This window comes from Euprymna scolopes, chromosome 16 (assembly GCF_053919585.1).
Source record: "Euprymna scolopes isolate OS-2025 chromosome 16, ASM5391958v1, whole genome shotgun sequence".
Taxonomy (NCBI): domain Eukaryota; kingdom Metazoa; phylum Mollusca; class Cephalopoda; order Sepiida; family Sepiolidae; genus Euprymna; species Euprymna scolopes.
Window position 1 is genome coordinate 24,877,877 of NC_136497.1, and position 11,972 is coordinate 24,889,848.

The 11,972-nt window shown below is 32.4% G+C and overlaps 1 protein-coding gene across 2 annotated transcripts in view; it reads left to right on the plus strand.

Annotated features, from left to right (window-relative positions):
* LOC145295886 (uncharacterized) overlaps nt 1–8,397 on the plus strand; it is a 50,586-nt gene extending 42,189 nt beyond the window's left edge. For both annotated transcript variants that reach the window (XM_080141639.1, XM_080141638.1), the window contains exons 10-11: nt 2,997–3,160; nt 7,872–8,397. In XM_080141639.1, coding sequence (XP_079997765.1) covers nt 2,997–3,160; nt 7,872–8,007 — 300 coding nt within the window. In that variant the 3' untranslated portion in view covers nt 8,008–8,397. The remainder of the gene's footprint in view (nt 1–2,996; nt 3,161–7,871) is intronic.
* The last annotated feature ends 3,575 nt before the right edge of the window (nt 8,398–11,972 follow it).

Here is an 11,972-nt window from a genome sequence, read left to right on the forward strand (position 1 = left end):
CTAAACAAGCACTAAAAAAATAAATGATATAAAACTTTCACGAATCTGATTATGAGTACTGATCAGATCTTTGTGATGAATTAAAATATCCATGATATACTATGCTCTTAGCTGTTCCTACCTCTTTTATCCAGAAGTTTTTTTACTTTATTTTTTACTACTGTTTTAAAGGTGAAATTTGGTTATGGTGTTTTGTAATTACCATGAAAAAAAGTGGAAATAGCTTAAAATATTTCAATATTGGAATACATAGAAAGAGCTTGATGAGCTAAGAAAGACTTTTTAAATTTTAAAAATCTGATTAAAATCAAGGAGGTTATGACTATTTTTGTGCCTCACACGTTTGAATATTTTCCCCTCTTTAAGACCATATGCGTTTCGTCACATTTTTTACACTACTTTTTCAATAAAACTGTCATATCTTTGTTAAAACACAAGACTAAGCAATGAAATTTACCATATAAATGTATTTTTGTACAAGGAATCAGAATATTCAACTGAAAATCTCGAAAAGTTCATGGTTTCCAAATAATCTGCAGTAAATGTGCATAAATATGCTGCAATTCCTTAAAAATGGCATGTATCCATAAACAGAAAAGAAGTTGGAGAACTCAAAGTTGAATTGTAATGTGCTTTATGTACAAAAAACTTAAATCTAAACATAGGACCATTTAAAAATGAATATATTGCAATATTTTTTTGGTATTATTGTAGATTAACACCTTCTGTTTAACCCCAGCCCACCCCTTCTGACCACCCCTCCAAAATGTGATTCTACCTTTTTAGGCAATTATGTTTGAAATGCCATGAAAAACTTTAATGAAAGATAAACAAATTATTTTAGAATTTAATGTAAAATAATCCCCCATTACAGGTCATTCTAGCGTTTTAGGGCAGTTAACTGTTTTTTTTTTTTATGGGAGATAAATCCTGTATGCTTTTTTTTTTTTTTAGCCGATTATGTGTGGTTTTAAGAGGGTTTTTATGCAATGAGAATATTGGGAGAGTTGCCATTTGGACTTTGAATTAATTGTAGGGCTAATGAAAATTATGTGTGAACATACTGAAGACTTGACAGAAACAAAAACAAAGGGGAGGGTCACAAAAATTTAATGTAAAATAATTCACTATTTCCAGGCCATTCTAGCATTTTAGGACAGTTAACCAATTTATTTTTTATGGGAGATAAATCATGTGCATTTTTAGGCACTTGATGAGGAGTGTGGACCCTGCACAAACATTTGCTTTCCAAGAACCGCTCCCTTAGCAGGCATGCACAGAAGGTTTTCAGTGGTCTATTTAGCCATTGAATTATGTCAAGTACAAATTGGAATCAACAGCTAATTTATATCTAAACTAAATTTCTTTAACTTTTTTTTGTGCGCTATTTCATTTCACAACTACATTTCTTTCACTGTTTTGACTTTTTTTCTTTGAGTGAATTTCATTTATACTTTTATTTTGTGCTTGTTTTTATTTTATTTGTTCATTTTAAATTTGTTTATTTTGATTCATTCTAAATTTATTTTATTTAGTACGTGTAACAATTCGGAGTTTTTTTTTTTTTTTTTTTTTTTTTTTTTTTTGTGTTCCTGAAAAAGTTTTTCATGGCTAAATAGACCACTGAAAACCTTCTGTGCATGTCTGCTAAGGGAGCGGTCCTTGGAAAGCAAACGTTTGTGCAGGGTCCACACTCCTCATCAAGTACCCATTTTTCTTTAAGGAAGGATCTATTTTTTGTTTGTTTTAGATGCTTACAGAGGTATTTTGGTGGGAGGGGGGCTTGCCACTCGAACTAGACAAAATACTGTTAGAAACTCGCTCACATATATTCGGTCAGTTTTTAACAGTATTTTGTATAGTTTTTTATTTTTAACTCCTTTTCTCCAACTTACCATGGCAAAGAGTCTGGTACCGTTTTTAATTTTCCAATACATCCGTAAACACTGTTTTTCGAGCTGAATAAACATGCTACATTAAATAAAAACACTAAAAAAATATCCAGTTAGCAAGAAAAGTAACTTATCTTGCCTTTGATAACATTTGTTTATGCATTTGTTTTGTGACAACTTTTTCAAATCTTTGTGTATAGTAATACAAACGAGATTTTGATGCTTATTTTGATTTTTAAAAAACATTTTGGGCTGTTCGCAGGAAAACATTGTTTGAATTCGCTGTTCAAAACTAATGCAATAAATAAAAGTGCATGCAAGCTATATATCTACAAAAGTTTATTTTGTTTTTGTAACCATGTTTTTAAATTTGACTAGAAATGTGAGAAATTGCAACAGATTCATAATGCCGAATTGGTTGGGATTGTTTTATATATTCTGAAAACTGAATAGTTCTAAACTAATGTTATTCTGATAACAAAATAGCTCTAATTAAACATGTAAGAACGTTTCTATTCATATTTTCATTTTTTTTTTTTTTTTTTTTTTTTCTTACAAAAAGTTAGTGAAAACGCCATTTTATGACGTTCACATTTTTATCACTTTATTTGCTTAAAACTTTTAAAATATATAATGTACATTCATATTTATTAATTCAGTAATTTGAAGACTTGAAGTGCTTTGGTTTAAAAAATATGGCTATTTTAGTAGAACTACCTTGAAATCTGTGATTATCCATAGTGTTTTATCGTCCATGTGTATTAATAATTAAATTATTGTTAGAAAACTATAACACATATTTTGTTTTGATTTTTAAACTTATTTGGATGCAAATAATTTCCAAAACTTTCAATTATTTGCTAAAAATTTTAAAGCCAGAAATAACTTGCTATTCAACAATTTAAATGTATCCAAATTTCCAAGTTGTTGACTCATTATATTAATTATTCATGTTAAATGTCTATTGTATGCAAATTGAGACATTTGGTGTGATAAATATTCTACATCCAGTCTGATTTTTTTTTTTTATTTTAACCCATATTCAAAAAAACAATTTCAACATTAGAAATTTTCCAGCTTTCAAAGAATTTTTTTTATTTTTAGGGCTATCGTGTAATTCCGAATAGTTCAACAACTGTGTGTGGTGGTCGTCGCCCTTGGTGCTGTGAAATGGAACCAGAACCTGCTGCTATTGGAATTAGCAAGATATGGGTGTATGGCCCAAGTAGGAGAACAGGAATTGCTAGCAAGATGCTTGATTGTGTTCGGTTTGTAAAAAAAAATTTTTCTTAAAAAAAAAAAAAGAAGAAAAAAAAAAAAGGAAAATCTCATTTTCCTTTTTATATTTTTATTTGTTGTGATGTGTGATTTGTAATCTCCCATTACTTAATGTTAAAATGTGTTGAATTTTGTGTGCATCTCTCTCTCTCTCTCTCCCTTCATATGACAGATATTAGATATTGGTGTTGACATTATGAATTATTTAATGACAACAAAATGAAACTTATAATTTCCTTTATAAAGATGGTAGGCTTATATACAATATCTACAAATCCAATAAACCAAATAAACTACTATGTGAATTAAATTTATCAACTGACATGACAAAACAACAACACAACTAGTTGAAGACCCCCCCCCCCCAGCACTGTACACTAGGAGATAGCTTTGCATGCCTTCCTGCAGTGACATAGTCTGTTAATACATTGTTGTTGACATTGTATTGTAGAGAACCTACTGTTGATTTTATACAATAATTTTTATATAATGGCTTGAGTTAAAGTTTTTCATAAAAATCTGCCCAGTCATTTTGGGATCCATAGGAACAAATTTGCCTTTTTGTATATAGATAGATTCATTTATGTATTCTGGTTAAACTAATATTTGTCTTAGTTTTTCTGTTCATCCGTTTCACTTTTCTAAGAAACAACTTGGCTGAAATTTTGTATGGATCTTTGATGTAATGCAATGACTAAGTATTATGGTATCTGTTCAATGCCCAGCTAAGGATTAATATAATTAGTATTTAATGTAAAAATGAGCCGTGATTTAACTATAGTGAATTGTCAATTTGATATAAATCATTTTAAGTCACTGTGCTATAACTTTTGTCTGTTTTTAACGGGCGAAAAAGTTTTACTTTTTCATATATTAACTCCTGTTTCCTACACAAAATTTTAAAAATAAACGCTTGCTGAATTTTTTATTTTTTTTTTCATATAAGTGTGTGTGTCTCTGTAAGAAGACTATTTCTTGGTTTGTAAAATATTCATCACCTCCTTATCCTATTTCATTTTCTTTCTTGACAACATGTCAATTTCAGCCAAAGTGTTTTTATTAAGAGATAAGAAAAAGATGGTGATAGGTTTTTTGTTTTTTATTCATTTATTTATTTTTTTGATAATGTTAAATTCTCGTTTTTATAGACATTAGAAAAAAATTTCTTTCTTTAAAAACTAAACATCTTAAATTTAACCCTGATTAAAATTTCTTTGAATTAAAACTGAATTTGCAACACTTATTGGTTCATTTCACTGAGAAAAATTTATTAAAAAATGTCACTGAATAAAAAGATCAAATTGTTTGTCAACAAACAATCGCACTTCAAATTGACTTGTGAGTCCTAGCAACCCACTTTATTGAAAGGGGGGGGCGATTATAATTGATAATACAGAATGTCTGTTATTTTAGAATATCTTTTTTAGAAAGCAATTTGCATAAAGTATGTTAATTTTTATTTTAATAAATATTTTTTTTATCTGTATTTTATTCACGATAAAAGAATTTTGTATGTTAATCTACTTTGGCAACTATTTAGGCCGATTTCTGATACATGTTTTTAGGAAAAATATGTCCCTTTAGTGTACTTTAATCCTTTATGACCTGGTTGAACTAATTTGTTCAGTCATCAATAAATGAATATAATGGCATAAACAAAGTGGGAATTGATTGAAACACGCCTTGTACATATTACTTCAATATCTAGGTAGATGTCAGATACCTTCAGATTGCAACTATCCATTGCTAACATTCGGTATGCTGCCATCTAAAATTAACAATAAATATTTTTTTAATCATCTACATGATTCAGGTCATAAAGGGTTAAATATCAGGGTGACCAATAAAAACGGGCCCCACTTCTAATTAGGCCCTGTTTCTTAGTGTTCTATTCAAATGAAATGAAACTTTGGTCATAACTAGTTTATTATATTCAAAACATCACATCAAAACACTAGGGTCTTTGGCCTTTTTTTCTCCGTTCTACAGCATATGTTCTAGATGGATTCCATTTAGCTCCGTGCATTTCTTGTTACGCAGCACGAAGTTGTCCATGACGTTCTTACAGACCAAATTGGTAATGGCTCTCATCTTCTCCCTGATGGCTTCCTTGAGTTCGATGATGGTTCTGGGTTTCCCTGCGTAGACTCTGTCCTTAAGATAGCCCCAAAGAAAAAAATCTGGGAGGCTTAGGTCCGAGCTATGGGGTGCCCACTCAAAATCAGTCTTGAGACTGATCACTCGGCCTCCGAAATTCTCTTTCAGCCAATCTCGGGACAGGTTTGAGGTGTGAGAACTTGCTCCATCCTGCTGGAACCAGAAATTGCTTATGAGTGATAGGTAGATGGTCTGGAGCTCACTCTTGAAGGTTTTGAGAACCTCCACATACCGCTCCTTGGTGACTGTCACTGCTGCGCCAGATTCTTTTATGAAGATTGGTCCGATGATGCCTCTGGCCGAGATTGCAGCCCACACCGTGCACTTGGGAGAGTGCAAGGGCTTGGTGGCTACTTCATTGGGTCTGGAGGACCCCCAGAAGACATTTGTCTTGGAGTTCACCTTTCTATCAAGATGGAAGTGGGCTTCATCTGAGGTCCAAAGGAGGTTAAGGAAACTTGGTGCCTCCTCGATCTTCTCGACTGCCATAGCCCTCCTCTGCTTCTTGTCTGAGGCTGTAAGGGTCTGCAGTGTCTGTATTCTGTATGGTTAACCCCTGATATCGTTCACCAGCACTCTCCTGCAAGTCTCACGGGACATGCCGAAAGACTGACTTAGCTTACGCACAGAGCGTTTCGGACTCTGCTGGAGAGACTCTCTCACTCTTTCGACCAACTCGGCTGTTCGTTTCTTGGGATGTCCCAAGTGGCTTGGACGATTCTCTCTGGCAGCGTTGAGGTTTTCTACGGTCCCATACTTCTCGAAGTGGTCCACCCAGTTCTGAATTCTGCTTTTGAATGGAGCCTTTTCACATTCGAACTGACGCATGAAACTGTCCTGGGTTTTCTCAAACGAGCCTGTCTTGTAGTAACAGTTAACACAGTGTATTCTTTGTCCCAGCTTCCAACTGGGGTCTTGGTGTACTCGCGGTTGTTGATTCTGCCATGTCCTGTAAAATAACGGCAATTGGTAAATAAATAATGGAGATATCACATAAAGTGTACACGAAGCCCCTTTTGGGGGGGGGGGCTCACCCTGTATGTATATATATTTTTTGATTAGACAGCTTTTAACAGTCATCCATATGAGAAATTGGAGGAATTTTCAATCTCATGATCAGATCTACCATCACCTACTTTAACCAAGAACTTTTTTAACTATTTTATCGTAGCATAGTTATTTTGTATTTTCCAATCTGGCTATGATCTATTCTACATTTCTTACCTAAATATAAAACATTTCCTCTAACTACATAATTTCCTCCTCAAACTCCACATAATTTTCTGTGGGGTGTTTTCATAGTCTATGGGAGTAGCCATTTACCAGATTAGCAGATACCATTCAGCAAAATTATCCCTACATAAACAATACTGTTTCATTTTTTTTTAACTGTTATATTTTTTAGCATCTTCACTTTCGTAAGACATTTTTAACTTAATATTTTTTTGGATGTTTTATAAACTATTGATGACTTACAAATTAAAAAAAAATTTAATTTCTTTCCCTAATTCTATATACTTTAATCTTCATATATAATGTATTCTAGCATTTCAAATGTTTTAAATTAACCTTTTTGACAAAATATATATCTATGTGATATTACTTAGTTTGAATCTGGCAGTTTGACAACAAAGATAGTGTTCCGTTTGTTTGGCCTTTTGGCTAAGAACAAAGTATAGTATCTGTTCTGATACTACACTTCATTTTTTTCTGTCTTTGGTCAGTGGATGAGAACTCTTTCTAGACTGAGACCATTTTTATTTTAGTTCTTATTCAAAGTGCCCCTTTTTGGGGAGCTGGACTTTCTCCACATTAAAAACCGACCTTTTATCTAACTCTACCATCATGGGGAGACTAGTAAATAGGAACATGCAGTGATTCAGAATATTTTAATCTATAATTCTGTCATTCTGTTTACAAAAATGTTAGTGTTTGTAACTGCAGAGCAAATCAAACACGAATCTGTTACGATCTGTGTTGATATGCACTAATAATAATTGCTGTTACAGCGATCTAGTTTTAATACTAGTCATTTATGTTGAATATGAGATTATTCAAATTTTTTTCTCTAAATTTTAATTTCTTAGATATAAAAATTAAAAAAAAATTTTAATCCCAGATATAAAGAAAAAAAAATATTTGAAATATCTAGATGTTAAGACTTTCCAATGATGATTATTTGAAATGTATATTTGATATGCTGCCATTTTTTTCCATTTTGGTGCATATGAAAATCAACCCAACATTTATTGGAAAAAGGGTTTCATTATACATTTCCAAAAAAGATTTTTTAAACTGAAATGGATAAGAAAGCTGTATTAATTTAAATAGGATGCATAACCATTTCAAAAAAAGCTAAGAATTTAAAAAAAAAAAAAAGTTACAAGTAATGATCCTATTTAACTATCCATAGTTCAATGAATACATTAAAACCATTCTATGACAAACTTTTTTTTTCTCCGCAGAAATTTCTTGATATTTAATACAAATTCATTGTGTAGCAGAAACCACTTATTTTACAAATGTATTATTTTTATTTTTCAGTTATTGGTTTGAATATGGTATTCCTGTTGAACGAAACCAGTTGGCTTTTTCTGACCCGACCCCTGATGGAATGCAAATGGCCACCAAATATACAGGAAGCCCAGCTTTCTTGGTTTACAAATGCAGACTAAAATAAGTTACAAAAAAAAAAAAAAAAAAAAAAAAGACTTATTGAAAGTCTTCCCTCTCACAGGGATTATGTTAAATACACAGCGAGTCTGAAGAAATCTGTTATCAAAACAGTTTTAGTTTGAAGTATTCTGACTGTTCTTATGAAGGATGTCACCTCCGCCCCTTTTCATGTGCATCGTGTCAAATTTGAAAATCTTTATAAAATTTCAAACTGAACCCTTTATTTCTATCGTTGAGGTATATTGCTCCTGTCAGTCATGGTCAGGTAGAAATTAGAGTATTGGACTCGTGTGCAACAGATAGTGCTCAGCAGTAGTTTTCTGGTCGCTGAAGGTTCCATTCTTAGTGGAGGCGATATTAAGAAACTTCAATGAGACTAGTCTCCTCTCCAAAATTTCAAAACCTAAAACATTTTTAGGACAAAAAAAAAAAATTAAAAAAAAAGGTACTTGTGTAGAATTTGAACCAAATGTAACTAACTGGCCACTGGGCTTTGCTCTAACCCGACGTCAACTGCCAGCGTCAAAGCATAACACTACTCGAGCAAAAATACTGAAGAAAACATTTAAATATAATAAAATCACCAGAAAAAATATATAGCGAAAAAGAAACAATGACCTACTGTCACAATTTCTGTTTTATTCTTGTAACAATTCTTTTAAGTGAAAAAAATAAACAAGTATATGTATATATATATTTGTGTGTGTGTGTGTGTGCGTATATATATATATATATATTTATGTATGTCAAACAAAATTGAACAAAACTAATAAGAAAGCCTTTTGTTTTTCATATACGTTTTAACAAAGGATTTTTGTTTTTTAAAGAAAAGCACTTTTATGTGTTTTTCATGTATTTTTATTTATTTTATTTATTTATTTATTTTTTGCACTTTTTTTTAATTATTGTAACTAATGTAAAGTAAACTTAAAAAAAAGTTTTATTTTATTTTCATCAGCATTTTTTTTTTCCTGTTGGGTGGAACTGGGCAACCAATTTTTTAAAATTAAATAGACAGCTGGAATATTCCCTTAGGATTAGGTAGACTTTTGTACGGTCACATCAGACAATGTCAAAGTGGGATGAGAAGAGATAGCAGATGTGGAAGAAACTTTGTCAACCCAAGATGGAGACAAAAGGATCATTACCAAATTTCTGTCTCCACATAAACTCAAAGATAACTGTTGGGAAGCTCCCGGCTGGTTCCGTTGATATTTTTTTTTTTTTTTTTTTTTCTTCCCAATATTTTCCTCAAAGATCGTCTGCTTCTTTGCTGTGCATTGATCAGTGTCTTATGTCAGATAAGTCAAATCCGAGCGCAAGACGTGTTCTGAGCAAAGCCGACCGAATGGTTAGTTATGTCTGGTTCAAATTCTGCACAAGTACCAAAAAAAATTTGATGTCAAATGTTTTTATTTGAACTAAAATGTTTTGAGTACCTTATTATTAGGGCTATGACAACAGCATATTCTGTTTATTGTTTTGACTCCAGAGTATATATCCGACACAGTTAATCAACTGAGAACCACATCACTCTATATAAGAGATCAATCGATATATACTCAAGGGTCAAAATAATGAAAAGAATATGCTTCTGTTGTAGCCCTACTAATTACTTCCAACTCGCTCTTTCTAACAATTCTTTTTAATATATTTGAATTATGTAAAGCAACATAATAAACTATCCTTATTCTTTTTTTTTTCTTTCTGTTATTTCCAATTTATATATTTGCCATATTGCATTTCAGTTTGTAAAAGGAAGTTTGTATTCTTGTCCAGAATTCCCCCATATTAAAAAAAGTAAAGAAAAATCTGTATGATGCAATGAAACAAAAATATTATTTTCCACAAATTACATAAGTTGATAAAGTTTTATTTTTATTTTTTTTAAAGAAAATCATTTTTAACTGATTAATGGGGATCCATAGACATTACAACATAAATCTAGTAAAGATGAAAAGGTCACCTGGCGTTGCCTGATCATAAGATGTGCTTATTTTAATATATGTAGATTTTGTATTCATTATTATAGTCAATTCTCTATTGATTATTATATTTTACATAATATATAGTCATACACCCCGGCCTCTCATGGCATGACCTGATCATAAAATATACGTATATATATTTTAATTCATGCAGATCTCATAATTATAGTGTACCCTATATATAGTGATTTTGAAAGTTGTTTTTGTTTTGTTTTTTTAAATATCACTTGATTGCTATTAGCTACAAGTATGGCATAGACACTTTGACAAACCGGTTCTCATCAGATCACCAAAGTTAAGCAACATTGAGCCTGGCCAGTACCAAATGGGTGACCATTTGGGAAGGCTAGGCGCTGTATGTACCTTCTGGGAAGGGTGGGCGTTGGGCCAGCACCCTCACCCTGTAAAAAGAACTCCTCGCTACAAAAGCATCTACAAAGTTGTATATGGCCTATGCCCCTCCAGAGGCTATGGATGGATGGATGGATGGCTATTAGCTACAGTGTGGAACGATAAAATTGTCACAGAAAAGAAAACAACACTACGACTCTATTTTAAAACTTTTATTGAAAAAATCAATTCAGGTAACTTGATTATGTAGTAGAGCTGACATCTATTTCATGTAGCCACCTTCATCTTCAATCACCATCTCAGTACAGGTCCAGAACTGGGAACATACCTTTTCGACAAATGGTAGCATTCAGGCTAGCTTTGATGTTGTGAAAGGTCATGTTGGTGAGGTTCTTGACATCTGACTAAATGAAGTTCAGGTTGAGGGAGGAGGAGGGGACAAAATCATAGCACTCCTTCTGAAGCCAAATCTGGGTCTCTTTGGAGTTGTGGGTCAGCGCTGAGTCCTACTGCCACACCCAGGATCTGCCAGTGCCCACCCGATTGCACCAGGGGATCACCACATGCTTCAGCACATTCAGGTACGCTTTAGTGTTGACATTCAAGACAACTTCAAAGATGTGAGGTGGCATGATGTGCCTCACTTGAAACCATACCAAAGACCATAACCGTGGCCAAAAACTTTGTTTTCATTACCCTGGACACGTCTCTGTTATTCGTGGCAATCCAGCAATGCATTTTGAGGGTGCTAACAATGGTTCTGTTGCCATAACTTGGATCGCTAGAGAGCATGACTTGTACAGTGATGCATCTCCAATCTTCTCGTTGAACATTGTGTCACGTTAAGACATGATACAATACTCCTATTGCTCTTAAACACAATTGGCCAATTCTGCAACAAAAAGAAAGAAAATCGGTTTTCATCAAATGGAACTGAAATCATTTCATCTTTTCTAGGATGACAGCTTTATCGTTTTACCCTGTAGAATCAAAATCAAAACCTAACGCTCCAGCTTTAGTCGTTAAGTTGGAAATGAGGTAATAACGTTAAAAATTTAAGACTGAAAAATTCAGAATTTTAGTATAAAAGATGATTTATTGACTTATCTTGTTTCTTGAAACTTTTCAAAATGGTGGGTGAAACAATTGCTTCTTGGATACTCAAAATTTGATTTTCTTGGTTAAATTGATCATGTGGTTTTATTTTTATGTGATTTTGAGGATATGATATTTTTGTTTCATCACTGGTACATATATTATACAGGTTTTTCTTTATTTTTGTTCTTTAGGAATTCTGGACAAGAACAAAGTTTATTTTTGTTCACAAAAATGATGTAATGTCATGACACATTCAATTGTTTGGTTCAATTTCTCTAATCACTACATTTCTTGCTTTAATCACACATGTATTTGTATCTGCATGTTAAGATTATGGCGGGAAAAAAAGATTCCATTTTTTTAATGGAAAATTCCTTTTTAATATTAAATTTAGGAATTTTAGTTGATGTCAACATGATGTCAGAATCACTTTCTGTTATTGCTATTCATTTTGGATGAATCAAATGATTATTGTTGGCATTTGTTTACCTGATATCTTTCTAGTTAGAATCCTGTCTAGAAAGATATTGGG